The sequence below is a fragment of the Apodemus sylvaticus genome, chromosome 5, assembly GCF_947179515.1.
Source record: "Apodemus sylvaticus chromosome 5, mApoSyl1.1, whole genome shotgun sequence".
Classification (NCBI taxonomy): domain Eukaryota; kingdom Metazoa; phylum Chordata; class Mammalia; order Rodentia; family Muridae; genus Apodemus; species Apodemus sylvaticus.
In genome coordinates, this window is record NC_067476.1 from 40,804,578 (window position 1) to 40,825,307 (window position 20,730).

Sequence of the window (20,730 nt, forward strand, 5' to 3'; positions counted from 1 at the left end):
GAAAACGTCTTTTCAACAAATGGTGCTGGTTCATTATGCACCCAGATGGGAGAAATCCTGAGCTTATACATATGATACACAGAAACTAATTAGAAATGGATTGCAGACCTGGATTTGGGGAAGAAAGTATGTCTAAAGTAGGAAGCAGGAAACAGGCCCCATGACCTCAAAGCAGCAAAGATTGCCTTGAAAGACACCAAAGACAATGGTCAGAAACGACTCGCAGATAAAACACCATTAAAACGAGAAACTGCACTTATTAAAAGATGTCAGACAGAATGGGAAAACAGAAAATTAGGGGCTACCCTCAGACATGCTTGACAAAGGATGGCTGCCAGAATGTATTTAAAAATCCACAAAGAAATAAAAAAAAAAACAAAAAAAAAACAAAACAACAACAACAACAACAAAAAACCCCCAAGGCAATCCAAAGGCAGCCCAATAAAACTGCTAGTTTTAAGAAAGTGAATGGAAAATCTGCAGCAGAGTTTACAAGAGGACACCAACTGACCAATAAGTGTTATGAAAAGCAGACAAGATGACACTTGGAGCCAGGCACTCAAGACCATTCTAGACGATGGTGAGGAGGAGGACAAAATGAAGCAGCAGCGGAGGAGGAGGAGAAGGAGGAGGAGGAGGAGGAGGAAAGGGAGGACTACTACCCAGCAGGACAGGGTAAGAAGGAACAATAGTGTTAGTGACTGAGCAGAGCAGTTTGCTTTCTTGCGCCCTGTCAGCAGACGTGGAAGCTGTTAATATCTACCAAAGCCAAACACACACATATCCCACAACCTGTAATTCCACTATTAGGAGTAATGCATTGAAGGCATGATACGAACAACAATAATTATAGCAATTTGATGCAAATAGCCCCAAACTGGAATAATCCAAACACCCATGAATAATAGGATGGATGAATACAAGATGGTCTATCTGTGATTGACTACTACATGGGATCTTAAAAACACCTCACGTACAATAGCACCAATGACTCAGACCAAAATGGTGGTGAACCAGAAAGGATGAACACAAGAGGGGATACATAGTCCAATCTCATTTTTAGGATGTATAGAAAGGTAAAGATAATCCTCAAAGCCAGAAGTTATGAATGGCTATGGGTGGTCAGTACAAATGAGGAGGTTTGGGGAAGCTGGAAATGTTACATTGTTACCTAGGAGCCTGTCCTGTGCCTGCATAAACCGACCCTTGAGAATCTGTCTGTCTGTCCGTCTGTCTGTCTGTGTGCGTATAAAACTGTACTGCAATATGTCTTACCTCAATGCAAACCATTAACTAATATGTAATCTCACTGTGCTGTACATGGTACAGATCACGTCTTCATTACATATTCATATTTTCAGGGTGTAGCACAATACCTGCTCCATAGGTGTTAGTCTATCTTAATTAAACTGGCCAGGTAATTCCATGTATATGATCTCAAGTAGATGATTTTTTATATAATGTGCTTGAGGTGTGGGAAAGAGCTGTAGCTCTGCTATTCTGAGGTCTGCTGTTCAATTCTCTGTGCATTAACTGATATATTTTCTTTAAATATGTGGCTTTATTTCCCCTTATAAAGGGGGGGCAGGAGAATTTGCATATTGAAAAACAAACAAAACGACCCCCCTCCCAATTGCTGGGTCTAACAAGATCCATTTTAAAGAGGCAAAGAAACAAGAAACAAAGAGGGGAGCTGTTGCAGGGCCCCGGAAAGCAGATGTTCATTAGGGCCCAGACACAGATCAGTATCACAGCAAACTTATCTCCATGTGACCCTCGGCCACAGTCAAATCAAATTCTGCAGCCTCAAAGGATGAGCCCCGGAACACCCAGTGCTGTGGAGACAAAGATGCATCTGAATCTGTGACAGACATAGAGGAGGATCAAGTGTGACGCAGCATCATCTCAAACACCCTCCCCCTTTTTGTGTCTGTTAAAAAAAAATCTCCTTCTTAAAAATAATAAAAAAATAAATCCATATTTAAGATTTCTGCAATTAAAATTTAAATCTGGGGAACGGCTACCCAGTAAGGAACATATTTAAAATAGGCAGAATTCTCTTGTAATTATTTTTTGAGTAAGTATTGAAATAGCTAAGAAATAGAAAAGGGCCAGGTGGTGGTGGCACATGCCTGTAATCCCAGCACTCTGGGAGGCAGAGGCAGGCAGATTTCTGAGTTCGAGGCCAGCCTGGTCTACAGAGTGAGTTCCAGGACAGCCAGGGCTATACAGAGAAACCCTGTCTCAAAAAACCCAAATCCAAAAAACCAAAAAAAAAAAAAAAAAAAAAAAAAAAAAAAAAAAAAAGAAATAGATAAGGTTACACGGGACTTTACAGTTTACTGTAAATTAGGGAAAAAATGTAAACACCTGTCATTTTACTGTGCATACTAAAGTTATAATCTCACTAAGAACATATATTTTTCATCAAAATAGTTTCTAATATGCAAATTATATGTCATTTTCAAATTATGACCTCACATCCAATGCTTCTATAATACTTATGCATTAACAAATAAATCTGTATTTTAAATTTCTACATAAAGTTGGATAAGCAAATCAGAAGAAAACTCCAATTTCAAATGGACTATAGTTAGCAATTTCTTAGTCATGATCTGTAGCATTAAAAGGTAATAAAAACGTTTTTAGTTAAAATAAGTAGGACACATTTGGTCCAGGATCTAGGCAGAGCAAGTGGGAATGGCTTCCCTGTGACGTCACCTCCTTGTGACGTCACCTCCCTATGATGTCACCTCCACGTGACATCACCTCCCTGTGACGTCACTGTGGATCTACCCAGAGCACACAAGCTTGTCAGTGCTCAGCAGTCAGCCCTCAGTCGCTCAACTTTTACTGAAGGAAGAAAGGCTGAGGATGGAGGTGGGGAGAGGCAGAAGGAAACACCCTAGGATTGGTGAAAGCCACCCTGGCTATGTCTTCCTACCATCCCCAAGCTGCAGGCCACTGGTTTGTCCACACTGAAGCTGGTGATGCCACAATCCACAAACAGAAATCCCAAGGGGTCATCTTATACACAGACTAGTTTGTTCTCTCCCTCTTTCAGGGTTGGATTCTTTTTAATTTTTTTTTGAGATTTATTTATTTTATGTATATGAGTGCCCTGACTTCAGACATACTAGAAGAGAACATCATATCTCATTACAGATGGTTGTGAGCCACCACATGATTGCTGGGATTTGAACTCAGGACCTCAGGAAGATCAGCCTGTGCTCTTAATCCCTGAGCCATTTCCCCAGCCCCAGGGTCAGATTCGTTTTTTTTTGTTGTTGTTGTTGTTGCTGTTGTTTGTTTGTTTATTATTTTATTATTTTTATTGGATAGTTTCTTTATTTGCAGTTCAAATGTTATCCCCTTTCCAGGGTTCCCCCTCCTTCCTGGAAATGTTCTATCCCCTTCCCCTTCCCCTGCTTTTATGAGGGTGTTCCTTCACACACTCACTCCTGCCTCCCTGCCCTTGATTCCCCTTCACTGGAGCATCTATTGAGCCATCTTAGGAACAAGGACCTCTCCTCCCATTGACGTCTGATAAGGCCATCCTCTGCTACATATGCAGCTGGATGGATCCATGTGTACTCCTTGGTTGGTGGCTTAGTGCTTGGGAACTCTCGGGACTTGGGAACTCTCGGGGTGGCGGGGGGGGGGCAGGCGTCTGGTTGGTTGATATTGTTGTTCTTCCTATGGGGTTGCAAACCCCTTCAGCTCCTTCAGTCCTTTCTCTAATTCCTCCATTGAGGACCCCATGCTCAGTCCAGTGGTTGGCTGCGAGCATCCGACTCTATATATGTCAGGCTCTGGCAGGGCCTCTCAGGAGACAGCTAAATCAGGCTCCTGTCAGCAAGCACTTCTTGGCATTGTCTGGGTTTGGTGATTGTATCTAGGATGAATCCCCAGGTGGGACAATCTCTGCATGGCCTTTCCTTCAGTCCATGCTCTACACTTTGTCTCCATATTTGCTCCTGTATTTTGTTCCCCTTTCTAAGAAGGACTGAAGCACCCACACTTTAGTCTTTCTTTTTCTTGAGCTTCATGTGGTCTGTGAATTGTACCTTGGATATTTGGAGCTTTTGGGATGCATAATGTGTTCTTTTATGATTGGGTTACCTCACTCAGGATCATATATTCTAGTTTCATCCATTTGCCTAAGAATTTCATGAATTCATCATTTTTAATAGCTGAGTAGTACTCCATTGTGTAAACATACCACATTTTCTGTATCCATTCTTCTGCTAAAGGACATCTGGGTTCTTTCCAGCTTCTGGTCATTATAAATAAGACTGCTATGAACATAGTGGGGCATGTGTCCTTGTTATATGTTGGAGCATCTTTTGGGTATATGCTCAGGAGTGGTATAGCTGGGTCCTCAGGAAATACTATATCCAATTTTCTGAGGAACCACCAGACTGATTTCCAGAGTGGTTGTACCAGTTTGCAATCCCACCAACAATGGAGGAGGGTTCCTCTTTCTCCTCATCCTTGCCATCATCTGCTGTCACCTGAGTTTTTGCATCTTAGCCATTTGACTTGTGGGAAGTAGAATCTCAAGGTTGTTTTGATTTGCATTTCCCTGATGACTAAGGATGTTGAACATTTCTTTAGGTGTTCTCAGACATTCACTATTTCTCAATTCAGAATTCTTTGTTTAGTTCTGTACCCCATTTTTAATAGGGTTATTTGTTTCTCTGGAGTCTAACTTCTTGAGTTCTTTGTATATATTGGATCTTAGCCCTCTATCTGATGTAGGATTGGTAAAGATCTTTTCCCAATTTGTTGGTTGCCATTTTGTCCTATTGGCAGTGTCCTTTGCCTTACAGAAACTTTGCTACTTTATGAGATTCCATTTGTCAATTCTTGATCTTAGAGAATAAGACATTGGTGTTCTGTTCAGGAACTCCCCCGCACCCCCACCATGCCCATGTGTTCTAGGCTCTTCCCCACTTTCTCCTCTATTAATTTCAGTGTATCTAGTTTTATGTGGAGGTCCTTGATCCACTTGGGCTTGAACTTTGTACAAAAAGATAAGAATGGGTCGATTTGCATTTTTCTACATGCTGCCAGGGTCCGATTCTTAACCTGTGCTCCATAGGGTGATTCTAGGTAAAAACTTAAAATAAATAAGAATACATACTGTCTCAAGAAGGTGCAGGGTTTCTGAGGCAGGGATAAAAACAAAACTATCTATGAAACTAGATCATTGGGGATTCTGTGCTTACCTGTTACCAGAGAGGCTAGGTTTGCTTGGCTGGGCTTGGGGCTATGGGCTATGAATGCACCAAAAGATGAAAGAGAGGCTTTAAATAAAGAACCAGTATGAGTTGGAGATGAAAAATACTATAAGTATCACCACTTGGAGCTGTTTTTTCTAGATTAGGAAGAATTTAGCAAACCAGAGATTATCTAGATTAGTGTAGAACAATAAAAGAAGAGAGAGGAGAGCCTGTGAGTGAGGAGGGCCCCCGGTGGTTGACCTCAGCTCCAGAGTCAACAGCTGCTTTGTAAATGCCTTACTAATCTGGTGTCCTGAGCCACACAGCTCATCTTCTAGAATCCCGTTTCTCAGTACTAAAAGCTCAAAGCCCTACTTCAGAACTCTAAACCAAGTCATCCCCACTGAAGAAGGCCTCGAGGAGCCCCAGGAATTCTAAGTCCCAACGCTCACTCATCCTGTTCTCTAAGAAGCATCCCCGGTGTGGTTGGATCTTGTGATGGCAGTGGTATAGATCTATAAGTGATTTATAATGTGGCTCACTTCTATAAGCTCATATGGGTTAGCTGTGAACTCTACCTTTAAGTATGGACAATTAGTACAGGAAGTGAGTTTCCAGTTCTGGATCAGCAACTGACAAGTGAACTGTGTAGAATAAACATACTGAATGGCTGGAGAGAAGCTCAGTCAGGAACAGACTTGTTACACAGACATGAGACTCACATTTAAGCTACAGAACACCAATAGAAAGCTGGGCATGGTGGCATTCATTTGCAGTGCCAGGGCAGGGAGGGAGAGACAGACAGATCGCCGGGACTTAACTGCTCAGCCACTTTACCCTAGCCAGGCAGCCCAAGTGACTGTCAGGCCCTGATTCCAAAAACAACCTGGACCCGACTTATGGAGGAACAATAGCTGAGGTCATCCTCTGACTTTGGTGCGCATCTGTGCAAACATGGATACATGAGTGTGCACACACATACACACACATACATACACACTTACACACATACACCACACACACATATATACCACATATGTACATGCATACACACATATATACCACATACATACATATATATACACATATATACACACATATACCACACACACATACCACATACATAACATATACACACATACACACATGTACACATACACACACATACATCACACACACATACACCACATACACACACACGTACACACATACACACTTACATACACACATACACATGCACATACACACATATACAAACATACACACATACACACACGTAAACATACATGTACGTACTCACTCATGCACACATCTAGCTCACTTTTAAATTTAGGCATGCCTAATCACCAAACAAATCACACAGAGGATGATGAAAATATCCATCAGTTCTCTAAGAGTTGCTATTTTTCTATTTAGAAAGAGAAAAAAAAAACCTAGAAATATGCAAATGATCACACAGACTTTTCAAAAAAAAAAAAAAAAAGACCTGCATGCTTAAAACAAGAGAATTAATCAGAACCGTGCTGTGTAGGAGGCCAAGAAGGTTTTGAGGGTATTGCAGTTAATAACTTGAAAATATTTTTTTCTGGCAAATTTTTATTTTTATAAATTTCTTCATTTTGGCTTGAAGACAAGACCAAAACACCATTGAGAAGAGCAGCCTTGATGGTGTTACAAATTTCTAGTGAAGTTTACTTTTTTAATGTAACCAAACACTTTACCTGACATACCATAATATAAACTATGAAAATATTTCTTGCGATCTAAGGGAAAGCTTACCAGAGGATTCCCTGTACAAATTTACTTCTGTTGTCAACTCAAAATCATTACTGTTGAAAAACATACCTAGCAGGGGAAATGGTGTAATGTTACTTGAGGCTGATAGAGATGTAAGCTTATGACATGAAAATCATTTTTGGTAATGTTTATTCCCCTGCCAGGAATCTCAGTGAAGACACCTACCTACTTGTGCCGTTCTGAATCCTCAACTCTTCAACTCATGGGAAGAAGAACTGGTATTTTGTGAAATAAACCCACTCTTACAGAGCTTGGAAGCTTGGAAGTTAGTTCTTCCCCAGCAGTGAAATGACTTAGGACAGGCATCTATGAAATGATCTCATTTTGTTGCGTAAAACATTTCCCTGAAATCCCTTTGTCTAGGACCCGGGAAGCCCAACTGTGTTACACATGTCCAGGGACCAGCCAGTGGAAGGATGGATCCTGGATCCCACACAGAGCCGAGCAGAAGACCATATGACTCTGACAGTAAATGGACCTATTTACAGAGGTGAATAACAGCTCATTTAAAATGAAGTTAGATAATGACCCCATAAATGGATGTTCACAAAAGACCAGGAATAATTTGGAAAGCAATCTCAGCCATGCTGGCTCATACTGGATATCACCAGTGCCTACAATACAGTCAAAGATCTAGTTAGAAACATTTAGAACACTAAATTTGTTTTCTTCCTTTTTCCATAAGTACAGCTAATGGGTTGGAAGAAATAAACATTGCTTTAAATAAAATATAACAATGCAAATAACATTTCTGTATGATCATTATGTCATCATTTAAAGATTACATTACCAGCCTGCCACCACACTAATAGGTTGGCTTAACAGCACATTTGTAAGCATAACACTGAAAATAATGTAAAATAAAGTAATCGAGTATGGAATTTTAAAGGATGGAGTTAACATAAAGTACAACAAAATGTAATTCTTTTAAAATTCAAAGTGCCCTCAAGAGAATTATAAAGCAAAGGAACAAAATAAAATAAAGCTTATTATTAATTCAAGGAATTTCCATTTATTTATTTAAAGCCCAATTTCTTTTTAAAATCCTCAGATTAGTGGTAGCCTCTCTTGGAACTCTACTTTTCCTCACAAAAATCCACATGAATTTTTAATCCCATATAGATCTCAGTACTGTCTCTGTTACTCACATACCATTGGCCGGAATGCCAATGTCTATGGCTGGGGTGTATTATAACTATCCTCCTATTCCTTACACGGTGTCTATTCTGTCTTCTCAGGGTTTCACAGTGTGCTAGAGTCAGGGGCAGATATTCCTCTCTCTGGTGCATCTACCATCAGAGGCTAGAGACAGGGTTCACTCAGGAGCACAAAACGGATGGGCAATTTACCAACAGCAACCAGTTGAAATGTAACCTAATTTTGGTACACATATATTATGGCCACTGTAGGGCATCATCTTACCAGATGATGATTTTGCATGCTTGTGGTGCCAGCTAGCTGCATATCAGCATGCAATCTCTCTTTGAGAAGCCATATCTTTAGTCATTATTCAGAGGAATCTCCTTGGTTCTCGTCTTCTAAAATGACAGATGCATCCATTTAAGAATTTGCTAAAAATGCAGGAGAGACAACTCTCACTGCTCCAGAATTGCTACACTCAGAGGTTAAATCATCAATCTCTCTCTTTTTTTAAATCCCTTTATATGTTTCTTTCTCTTCATTTCAACATGCTCACCTTCCTGCGATTGGTTGAAAAATTAAAATATCCATGTAAAGATGTCAAGGAGAATATCTACACTAAGCAAATATGAAGAATTAGATTTTGGATTATGTTTGGTTAGTTGTTGGTGTGGCAATCAGACTTTGGATACATTCACTTGGCTGTTGGCATGGCTAACAAAAATCCCTTCTCACTGACCCTCCCAAACCTACTAGACTCAGGCATGTTTAGCTTCCAATATGGAATCTGTGCTTGTGTCTGGCACATGTGGTTCTGAGAGGCCATTTTCTGTATGTTGCCTGCTGCAACTACCAGTTCTGCCACCTAAAGAATGTGGCTTCGTGAAGCGACGCCCTGCCACTTTCAGCTTCCACTGTTTATTCATTAAAACAAGATAGCAGAGAAACAAGAACACTTCAGTCCACCCCACACACCATCCCTGAGTCCAACGTTCAACTTTTGAATATTTACCTTGATGTTCCACCAAATATTATGGTGCTGCGTTTAAGTAACTGGCGTCATTCTACGTTTGTGTTTCAATAAAGCTGTCTTTCATTGAATAAGGCTCTTCGTTCAGGACACCTTGATACAATCTCTGGTTGTTTTTATTTAACAATCACAACGAATGAGATAAAAATAAAAACCCTATATTCTCTGGATTCAAGAGCTAGATGGACAAACGCCAAGTTTAGGATTACGGAGTGAGAACTGTGACTCTCAACGTGTCAGCCTCAATGTGTGTGTTAGTTGCTATTTACTAGATGAATACATGTTTTTGCCAAGTCTGAAATAGATGCCCCCCCCAAAGGAATCTTCTGGAAGATTAAGCAGAAAACATCCAAGCAGGGTTGGGAAAAGGGAGCAGGCTGATGGTAGATGTCCAGATAGTCTGTGTTACCAACTCACTGTGTGGCACCTCCTTAATATACCACAGTGACATTTTTGCTAGCATCCATTTTTTTTTTAAATTTTATATCTCTCAGACACAAACCCAGAAGGAGAGAGAGAGAAAGAAAGAGAAAGGAGGGAGGAATACTTTGGGTTGTATAAACCATTGACCCATCAACATATAATTTTTTTAGGGTTCTAACTAAATCCACAAATCATTTGGAAAAATCTCATTAAAGAAAAGAAGTAAATATACAAAGCTCAATAAAACAACTCCCCCCCTCTCTCTTTCTCTTCCTTTCTACTTAATTTTTTTTTGCATGAATTATAGTAGTTCACCAGCAAGTATTTCTCTAGCACCTACTGTTTTAGAACTCAGGGGCCTGGAACCAGGGAAATCCTTGTGTCTTTGAGGACAGGGATCTAGAGGGTTGTGGCTCAGTGCTTAGAGAAAACAGACCTCAGTTTAAGTTGTGAGTGCAATGACAGCTAAGGAAGGGAGCCCTCTTCTCCATGAGCGAACTCTTAGCCATCAAGCCATTTCTATGGAGCACTTACTTCTCCATAGAAGATCTTTCTCATATAGCTTTATTGGATAACGTGATACATTAAAAAAATGATTTGCTTCCCTGGAAATCATTCCTTAAATTAAAAAAAAAAAGGAAAAAAAGAGGAATTTTCTATTTTGCTAAGAGAGCTATAACTTAAAATTAATGAAATAATGAAATAAATATAATGAAGTAAAATAATGAAATAATGAAATAAAAATAATGAAGTTATAACTTCATTATTATAATAAGAATTGTTAGGTTATAACTTCAGAGTTTTAATAAACCACTAGACAAACTAGACACAGTACATATTGGTAAAAGTCCCCCCCAAAGTATGTTATGTGGACAGTCTCTATATTTGAATTTAATTCCACCTCAACACTGCCAGATATCAGAGGAGCGTCTAGAGTCCTGATACACAAACAGGCCTTCTCCCTCACACATCTTCCCCTCCTCTTTTCTAGCTGTTTAAAGTTTCACTCTCAACCCAGAGCTAATAGATATTTACATCCAGCAAAAGGCTAAAGAAACCTGAAAGAAAGAGTGCAACAATATTGCTTTATATTGCAACCTTACTTTGAGCATTTCCATAACCTTGACCAGACAAATCAGGGAAATCAAGTTAGCACATCCCTGTAAAATGCTGCATTCCATCACGGATGCGTTTTAGCAACCTTCCCTAGCCTGGTAATGGCAGGCACCTCTAAGACTCACTCAAAGCACCCACAGCTTGGGCCCTTGTACATCAACCACATCTACCTGATTACAGTTGCTATTTTTTTCACCTAGAATCATGATCTTGATTTCTAGAAGATTCAAATTGTTTGGCATAATATTTATCGACTACAGATAAATAATGGTTTGAAAGTTCGGTGAAATGGTTCAGTGTGTGAAAAAAGGCTGAAATGGGAACCATCTTGTCCCTGCAGCCTTTATCAGTGGAATTCAAAATTAGTTTATTATTTCTCAGATTTTGAAGCTGAGTGTGTAGATATATCGTTTGGTATCCATTTATACAAAAAATCATCTTCAAAAAATTATTTTCCCTCAGTAGCAACCATTTCTTTAATGCAAAACATTTCATTAGTACAGAAAACAACATTATATGCACAAACTGGAAGCTTTTGATATATTTTAGAAAGCTGTAGACTACGTGAATAAAGATTATATGTATCATGTTGCCTTCAACTGGTGCAAAATATCCAGCAAGCAATATAAATTAAGAAAAACATATATTTCTCTTTCACCCAAAGAGACGGAGTAAGTATTATATCCCCATAAACATTTAAATATTTGCCTCAGCAGTAATGTTTGTTCTGGTGCCTCTCACGTTCACTAGCCATGATTCATTCCAGAGCTGACTGTTGGGAAATGAAATTCCTATAGCCATTGGTTGACAACTTGTACATAAAAATCTTTCGAGTTAAAATGTTAATCAAAATTTCCTTCTTCTTCTTCTTCTTCTTCTTCTTCTTCTTCTTCTTCTTCTTCTTCTTCTTCTTCTTCTTCTTCTTCTTCTTCTTCTTCTTCTTCTTCTTCTTCTTCTTCTCTACCTCCCTTTCCCCTCCTCCTCCTCCCCCTCCTCCTCCTTCTTTACCTCCTCCTCTCTCTCTCTCCCTCTCTCTCCCCCCCCCTCAACTAAAACCTGAAGCAGAAATTTAACTTTTTACGATATCCCAAAAGTTATTTTAACATCTGGAATATTCTTTAGAACAATGTGTGCTTGTGTTTACAAAGTTACATCAAAGGATATTTCAGGCTGACTGTGACGGGTGATAAGGCTGATCTGCTGAAACAAGGCAGCTCTGACTGGGAAACAAAAACCAACAAAACCAAAGCAAACCACCCTCCTGGGGTAAAATCCAGTGCTGAGGCATGATGGAGACCTTGCATTTCACATCTTTTCAGGCCTACTCTCTTCACAGAAGCCTCACGTGAACCGGATGCTCTGTGAACCGGATGCTCTGTGCAGATGCTATTACCTTTCCTTTCTGTCAAAGCATGGTGGCTCACCGATGTAGTTATTGGTTGTAAGTGTTATTTTTTTTTTATTGCAAAATGTAGAATTGATGTATTTTATGAGCATCTTTCAAAATGAATTTGTCAAAAAAGGCTCTGATCGGATTAATACAGGAAGAATTCGGCACAGGCAACTTTTGAAAGTGTGGCAATAAAATTTGTTTTAAAGAACTTTTTAAAATCAGTATTCACCTAGTCTTCTGATGAAACACATTAGATCCATCTATTCCTTCGTGACCCAACAAAACCACTTCTACTTTATTATCTCAGGTTAAAATACATTTTTAAATAACTAACCTACCATTCCTTAGTTTTTGACACAACTTCAAGCAGAAGTTCACAGCAACTGGTACTAGCCAAACACATTAGTATACTTTACAGAGAGTGACGTATTCTGTCTCTGGAAGGTCAGAACACACACAAGCAAGCATCAGCACAGTAGACAACAGATTCTCGGTGAGTTCATTAACTCTTCAGGTAGATTATGCATGTTAATAAGCTAGATTGTCAAATAAAGTCTCTATATTTCTTAATGACTTATACTACCACCATCTTACCAATGACTACAGGAAGGAGAAAAGGGGTGTGTGTCCCCAACTCTGATTCTGGAATCTAACATCTGCATCTGGTTCCTTTGTAATTTTGGAGACACTCCTTTCTGAACTAATTTTGACACTTTTACAATAGGGAGTTTAGATTTAATTACCAAACTTTTAAAACACCACATTATATAGGTCAAGTGAGGACGCACCTTTCTCCTGAAACAAAGGGATTCAGAGTAATAAGATTTCAGATTTCATAGCAGAAACAGCAAAATATGTTTTGAGACTGTCATTTACTGTAACACAAATCAATATTAAATGCTTTATGCAGGAAGTACACTTTCAGAAAATGGGCCCTAAAGCTTCCTGGGATCCAGCCCTAATTACTCCAGCAAGCTTTTGCCGTTTGTCTCTCTCTTCAATTATTTACAGGGAAAAAAGCCGACTGGCATTGCATTAGCTATATTAAATGTTATAGAGTCAGTTTCTAACTTACTAATGGTACATAAAAATTACTAAGGTAAATGTTTCATAGAAACATGACTGCCCCCCTCCCCCCCTCTTTCTTCACCTGAATGTGTGTATTTATTATTCATGGAGTTAAGTGTTGAATAGGTTTGTCCTTCAGGCACCCAAATGCTACATAATTTAAACGGGTGCATCAATATATAACATATCTAAAAGGTAGCACATTGGTTATGCTACAAAATTTCTTCGAACCGTGCATGTGCCCCCCCACACACACACAGAGAGGTAGAAAGAGAGAGAGAGAGAGAGAGAGAGAGAGAGAGAGAGAGAGAGAGAGAGAGAGAGAATATCTCCCCCCAAGTTTCTAAAACAATGGCCTGCCAACCACATGGAGGTGAACAGTGGTGCTCTTACAGTTGCCAGCACCTTACAGATCCCTGGTGATCCTGGTGATCCCCAGCGATCCTGGTGATCGTGATCCAAGGTAAGTAGGGAATCGGGAGAGCATCAAGGAGGCCTTTGGGTTCTGGATAATTTCTGGACTCTGCTGACAAGTCCTTTTTACACGGACAAACACTGGGTTATGTTGTAGGTACAGGGCAACACGGACCACACACATCGAGAGGAAGAAATGCTTTCAAGGTTGAAGCACAGATTTTCAGTACCAGGTCAGCAGTGCCCATCTGCCAGCAAGCAACCCCCTAAAGAAAGTTCAAACACTGCATCCATACCTGATTCTTTTGTGATCTAGAAGGCCCTGCTAAGGTGTTAAGGGCTGAAGGAGACTGCTATATCCACCATCTCCTTCTGCCTTCTCTATTTGTGGCAGATGATTCCAGGGAGGTAAGGCACACTTTTCATGAACCCTAATATTTTTTAAAATTAGTTTAGGAGACATCAAACTGTTGTAAAATTAGCATAGGCCCATTAATGAAGTACCCAAGGTCCCTGGAAAGCCAGCCACAATTTGCCTGCCTACATGTCATCAGTGGTCCTTACCCAAGACTGTGCCACTTTTGAGCAGAATTGGAAACACATAATGCAGTTTAAAAAAAAAAAGAAGAAGAAAGAAAAGTAAATACAAAGTCACTTCTTTCTGTGTATCAAAATCTGCCCATTGTCCCTCCCATGTAAAAGCTACAGAGAAGATTAAAGGGGAACATCAATGAATGCGGAGTGAACTTTGGCCACTTCTCTACCCAAAACACCAGCGTAAAAGTGGAAATCAGTAACCAGGTGAAGTGCCACACCGCACAAAGATCAGAAGCGAGGGGCGGGCGCACAGGGCCCGAGGCGGGGAGGAGACGGTCCTGGCCATCTCCGGCCACATTCGTCGCGCGCGCGGGAGCTGGAGGGCAGTCCTGCGGGGCGGGGCGGGGCGGGGGGCTGAGCGCCTCTCACGGGGACCCCACAGTTACTGCCCGCAGGGCGAGGCCCTGGAGAGGTCTGAAAGCCGTGCCACCAGCAGGTCCTGCCGCGGGCCCCAAGCGTCGGCCGGCCGCCAGCTCTGACTGGATGAGGGGGCGCCGCGAGGCCGCGAGACCCTTCCCTCCTCGCCGGCCAGGAAGGGGCTGGCGGTCCTTTCCTGTCTAGTCGCTCCCCCCGCTACTCTCTGTAACCCGATCGCCGCGATCGGCTCCCCGGGAAGCCGCCGCCCCGCGCAGCCTGGCTCTGCCCAGGCCAGCGCTATAGTTAGCAACCCCAGCACTTGCTCCCGGAGGCGGCAGGGTCGCCGTGCGCCCCTCCCCAGCCCAGCCCCGCGCGCGCCTCCGCGGTCCCTTCCTTTGGAGACCCTTCCCCGTGCCTCCTTACCTTGGCTTGCAGATACTGGGGGTAGTAATAGGTGGCGTACTGAGGGTACATCTGTTGTTTCCACACTTTGCCCATGAAGCTGGAAGGAAGCCTGCTTTGCAGGGTCGCCGACACTTTGGGTTTTCCAAGTCCCGATCTCTCCTGCCTCTCCCTTTCCGGAGGCGGCGGCGGCGGCTGCCTCGGCGGCTGCTGCTGCCACTGCTCCACCTCCCAACCCGGACCAGACGACGTCCTCCTCCTCCACCTCCTCCTCCTCCTTCTGCTCTTCCTCCTCCTCCTTCTCCTCCTCCTCCTTCCAGGCAGACAGAAAGACACTGCAGAGCGCAGAGGACACCCCGGACAGGGCGCTCCCAAGGAGTTTCCTCTGGGAGCCCGACTGTTCCCGAGCTGCCAAGGGCTGGCGCTCTGGCCGCGCTGCGCACCGGGAGCAGGCTGAGCCCAGCTAGGAGTGATCAATACAAGTGGAAAGTACGGCGGCGGCGGCTGCGCTCGGTGCCAGGCGGCATCTGGGGTGGGTGCGCCCGACAGCGAGAGGGGAGAGGGGCTGGCTGCCGAGGCCGCGGGGGAAGGGCGGCCGGGGGCGGGGCTTGGGCGCCGCTGAGCCCGGGACCCGCTGGAGGTGAGGGCTGACTTTCCACCACTCCTCACCTCCTAGGCTCTCCAGAGAACGCACAGAATCTCTGGGAGCGGCGATCGCTTTGTGTCCACGGTGGGAGAAGGTTTGGTAGTCCCTGATTAAGAACTGCCGAGAAGGCACCTCTAGCTTTCCCGAGTTTTCAATCTTCCTAAGTGGGGGAGGGAGGGAAAGGGGGAAAGAGGAAATCTGATTAATCTCTCACTTCCCCCAAATTCCCGGACCGGTGATTTTTTTTCTCCCCACAAAGGAAAATGTTTTAATGTCCAACCACAAAGCTGGAGCCAGGACACCTGGGTTCTGTTCCACCCACACACCAGGTCACAGCACTAATTTTCTAAGTGACCTTGGGAAGGTTAGTGTCCTTCGGTTTGGTTTTCCCAGATGTGAAACCATGCTCTTCGCGCGCGGGCGTGCACACACACACACACACACACACACACACACACACACACATACTGGTGGGTCCTTCTAAGGGAAAAATGCCAAAAAGGGACGAATGTTATTAGAGGACACAATATAGACATCAGCTTCTCCCTGCCTTTTCTAATGCTGCCAGACAGTCTGTCAACTCCCACTCAGGAGCAAGGAAACTCCCTGAGTTTGGAATATTTTAAGGCCATTTTGAAAGTCACGCTGGCATATTGTTGCAGTGTGCTTCGGTGACACATAAAATCAATCTCCCTCTCTGCTTCTCTCCATCTCCTAATTGTCTCAGCTCTAGACAGCCCCAGACGAGCAGCGGTTCAGTTCACTACATAACTGGATATAATTTAATGGAGTTAATTGGTCCCTGAAGTTGCCTGCAGAAGACTTTTATATTCTCGGTCAGAAAGAGACAATACAAAATGTACAGTAAGATGGGGAAGAAAATGTCCCTAAGTTTGTGTCCTTGCCCGGCTGATAAAAGGCAAGGAGAAAGACATTTATTGAACAGAACTCATTTGCTTTGTTTCATCTTTTTTGTTGTCATTGTTGTTGTTCTTTTGTTTTGTTTTGTTTTTTGAGTCACTTCTCAGTACAAGGTAAATCCAACCAAACAGGGATGCGTGGTTCTCTTCAGTATTCAGATCTTTATATGATTATATTTTAAGACAGGCTTTTAAGATGATAAAATGCTGAGCTGGAACCCTTATCTTTATATGATTTAGACAAGTTTCTAGGCCATACCTTTTTTTCTGAAAAAAAAAAAAAAAGAAAAGATGCAGTCCACTTCCTTGTCCATCAATATAAAAATCTCATAAGGAAATTAGATTTCCTTAGTTTCTGTCACGTGCTGGGCACTGTGGAGATTAATGCCCACCTGCAGGTTAGAGTGGTCCAGTCTCTAACTAGGTGAGCTGAAAATGTTCCTCATATTGTTTCCATATGGGAATGCTTTGGTTTTTAAGTAAAGACTTCACTAACGCTCTGTATTGGGGAACCAAGAAAGACTAGGAATAATGGTTTTGAAAGTGACTGACTGAAGAGAAATAAGTTGAGAAAGAATTCAGTCTAGGTTTGAAAGACACAGGAAATTGCCAGAGTGAGACTGTTCTACTTAACTATTTTTTTCCCCTCCTGGATGATGAAAATCCAGTGCATTTTCAGGAGCCCAAAAGCAGACCCAGACGTATATAGAGGTTTGATTTATGACTGAGCCAGTGTTACAGGGCAGTGGGCAAAGAATGAACTTTTCAATAAGTGATTCTGGGTCAATTGGCTATCCACATTGGAAAAATAAAATAAAGGCCTGATTCACACATATCAAAGATGGGGGACTCTAGCTGCATTAAAGATTACACTCAAAAGGCCCAAATCGCAAAGTTCTTAGGGGACAACAGGAGGGATCCACAACTGATCCTGAGGGAAGATTCATAAGGGGAAAGAGAGTGTGAGGTTATTACTTGGTTTATAGAATGGGCCTAAAAAGAATAAGAAAATGAGCCACAAAATAATTACTTTTACAAACAACTACAAAAGGTTAATAAGCATAATTGATAGAGAAATCCTTGAAATCAACATGAAAAAGAGAAATAACTTGTTAGAATGAAAGGACTTTTTTTATTCACAAAAAGAGACCAACAAATGTCCAACTGACGTATGAAAAGATACTAAAAACATTCAATTATTAACATGGTAATTCTGACAAGGTGACATTTTACTCGTTGCTACGCTGGCAAAAAACAAACAAACATAAAAGCAAAAAACCCTAACAAATAAACAAACAAAAAAACAATAATGAAAATGATGTGAGTAGGTGAAGGATGGAGAGGGAAATCCTGAAGTATTCATCAGAGTAATATCAGAAGCATGCGTTTGTACCGCCATCAATGCAGAACACAGTTTGCCATTATCCAACTCTATAGGCTCTATCCTACTATGCAGCTGCAGGTGCGAACATATCAAAGAGTCTTCTATAGATGCATCGGGAAATGTGCACAGGAATCTTCATATACCACTAAAAATAACTCAGATGTCCACCAACCACACCATGCTTAAAAAGTCCTTGGTATATAGACCCACGGAGACACTACAACAGAAGAGGACATAACCACAGATGAAAGCATCAGTGAACATCATTTCAAGTTCAATGCTGAGCAAAGAAGCAAGTCAAAGGGGCTGGGGAGTTGCTTCAGCAGTTCAGTGTTTACACTCTTCTTTCAGAGGACCCAGATTTGGTTCCCAGTATCTAAGTTCTGGCTCCCAACCCCCTGGAACCCTAACTCCAAGGGATGCATGACCCTCTTCTAGCCTCTACAGACTCCTGTACTTCTGTGTGCATACCCACACATGGACACAGACACATGCACATACGCACATACTTACTTATCAAATCTGTTTTGAAAGAAGCAGCAAATCAACAATATACAATGCATGATTCCATTTTGATGAGTTTCAAGAGCAGAAACATTAAACGGTATGTAAAAATAAGCATGTAAATAAATAAATTTTAAAACATAAATAAAACATAGCTGTATATAAACATAGAATTCAGAATAATGATTCTCTCCAGGACAGCAGAAGGTGGGGAGCGAGCAGAGTAAGAGGGAAGGGACAAGGATGACTCTGGAGTGTAGACGTATAGGAATATATTTCAATATATTCTCTTTGGCCTAATGATTGTGTGTGTGTTCGTATACTATTTGTATATGTAAACACACACACACACAACCCTAATAAAATTTTAAAACAAAAATCAGTTAAACATGATTGTTTCCAAATAAATGCAAAAGTTTCAATTCTATCATCTCTCTCTCTCTCTCTCTCTCTCTCTCTCTCTCTCTCTCTCTCTCTCTCTCTCTCTCTCTTTCTCACACACACACACCGTATTTAATTTTCCTACAGTCATTAAAAAGAAAACCTCTAGTATCCTTTAACCAATAAGGATAATTGTCTAATATTATCACATTATAATTTAACCATACTTTGGTTAAGCATCATTTGATACCCAATGTTTGATAATTTTATTTCCATTGTCAAAAATTCCTGTTTGTAGTTTGGTTATTTAAATCTTAATGAAATGATGTTGCATATCAATTTGGTTTATGTGCTCCTGAGTGTCTTTTGACATCTAAAACCTCACCCCTACTCATTTTTTAAACTGATAGTTTTGTGTTGAAGGGTTTGGGACATTTGACCTATAGAATTTCCCACCAGGCTGACTGCAACATTGGAGCAGTTTTTCAAGAGATAGTTAAGCTTGAAACATTTGACTAGATGCAGATTTATCTTGGAGTCCAAGAATACTTTTAAAGTGATATTATCCAGGTTCAGTGTATATACCATTTGGAGACGACCTGTTTCATTCTTGGTGATGCTCTTAACATGTGTTAGTGTGGTTGTTTTCAGTCTGACTCATGTACTGTAAAGACATCTCGTCAACCATTCAGAGGCCAGTTTTAATATTCGGAAGTTAACCAACCACATTATTTCAGCAGGAGCTACAATCTTGGCCTTGTGTCATCTTAGCACTCTGACTGAACTTATTTGGAACATGTCTTTGGAGTTGTTCCTCCAACGTTTTGGTTAACTTAAACACTTTTTTCCTTCATTTGTCGGGTTCAGAATATTATGTTTGTTTCCATAGGAAACTCTAAAGGTTATCATTGTGAACAATTTGATTTTATGGACTTTATACAATTTGGATTGCTTCAATCTTTTACATCATCAATTTTGTAGATGCTCAAACTTGTCCCACCATTCATCAGTGGGAGCCCTTTGATTTAGCTGTTGGTCCTTTCTTTTTTCTTTTTTCTTATCAGACCTGAATAGTCTTTTATAATTTTTCTTTATTTTTTTTTTTTAGCATATTAAGGTTGTTCCAGGGGCCTATGCAATTTTGTTCAGATTTTAAGGAATCATTTGGGACAGATATCATGGTCTGCTTTTAAAAATTTAAAACTTGAATTGCTTTTTAAAAGTTAAGTTACAATAATAACAGAGTTTTAAAAATATATTCTCTGTGCTTACCACATTTGGAGCTAAGAACTCATGAAGACTTCCTGTTGAAATCTGATGCCTATATGACTCCTCGAAGAAAACAAGCCATTGCGAGCTCTTCCCTGAGAAGGTTTTGTGCTTGCGCCTTAGTCCATGTTGAAGAAGTCTTTTCTGTGGACAAGAGAACAGTAGGACATTGGGAAGACAGTGGAATTGCTGTGTGCTTCATGAGACTTAGGGCTAAGGATAGTGACAGAGATATGATATTGACAAAGCACAGTTAAAAATCTATGAAGAGAGCAAGAGACTAACGGGAGGAAACTGGGAGCTAGCTTAGGAATTTTAGGTCATGAAGGGAAAGTCCCAGTTGAGTATACAGTAAGAATGGGTCAGGAGAAAGGAGTTTATATGGGTGAAAGCTAAAGGCTGAGCTTCTGCATAAGACAGCCTGGAGGCAGAATCTGGTTTGTCTGGACTCTCTCTCTCTCTCTCTCCCTCTCTCTCTCTCTCTCTCTAAAATTTACAAAAAAATCTTTCTTTTTATAAACAAAGGTAAACATTTTTGTTATAGTAAATCAGAAGCAGATTAAATGAATTATTTTTGATCAACGAGCCCCCCTGCATGTCATTTGTCTGAACATATTGAAATAAGTGAATGCTAAAATTAGTCATTTTGCTACATAAAGCCCTT

The 20,730-nt window shown here is 41.2% G+C and overlaps 1 protein-coding gene across 3 annotated transcripts in view; it reads right to left on the bottom strand.

The window, feature by feature from the left end:
• Nucleotides 1–15,212, bottom strand: part of Rbms1 (RNA binding motif single stranded interacting protein 1) — a 218,177-nt gene extending 202,965 nt beyond the window's left edge. Inside the window, exon 1 of one of the 3 annotated variants that reach the window (XM_052182559.1) lies at nt 14,984–15,212. In XM_052182559.1, the coding sequence (XP_052038519.1) occupies nt 14,984–15,058 (75 nt within the window). In that variant the 5' untranslated portion in view covers nt 15,059–15,212. The remainder of the gene's footprint in view (nt 1–14,983) is intronic. The other 2 variants (XM_052182557.1, XM_052182560.1) reach the window with 2 other exon arrangements.
• Between the last annotated feature and the right edge of the window lie 5,518 nt (nt 15,213–20,730).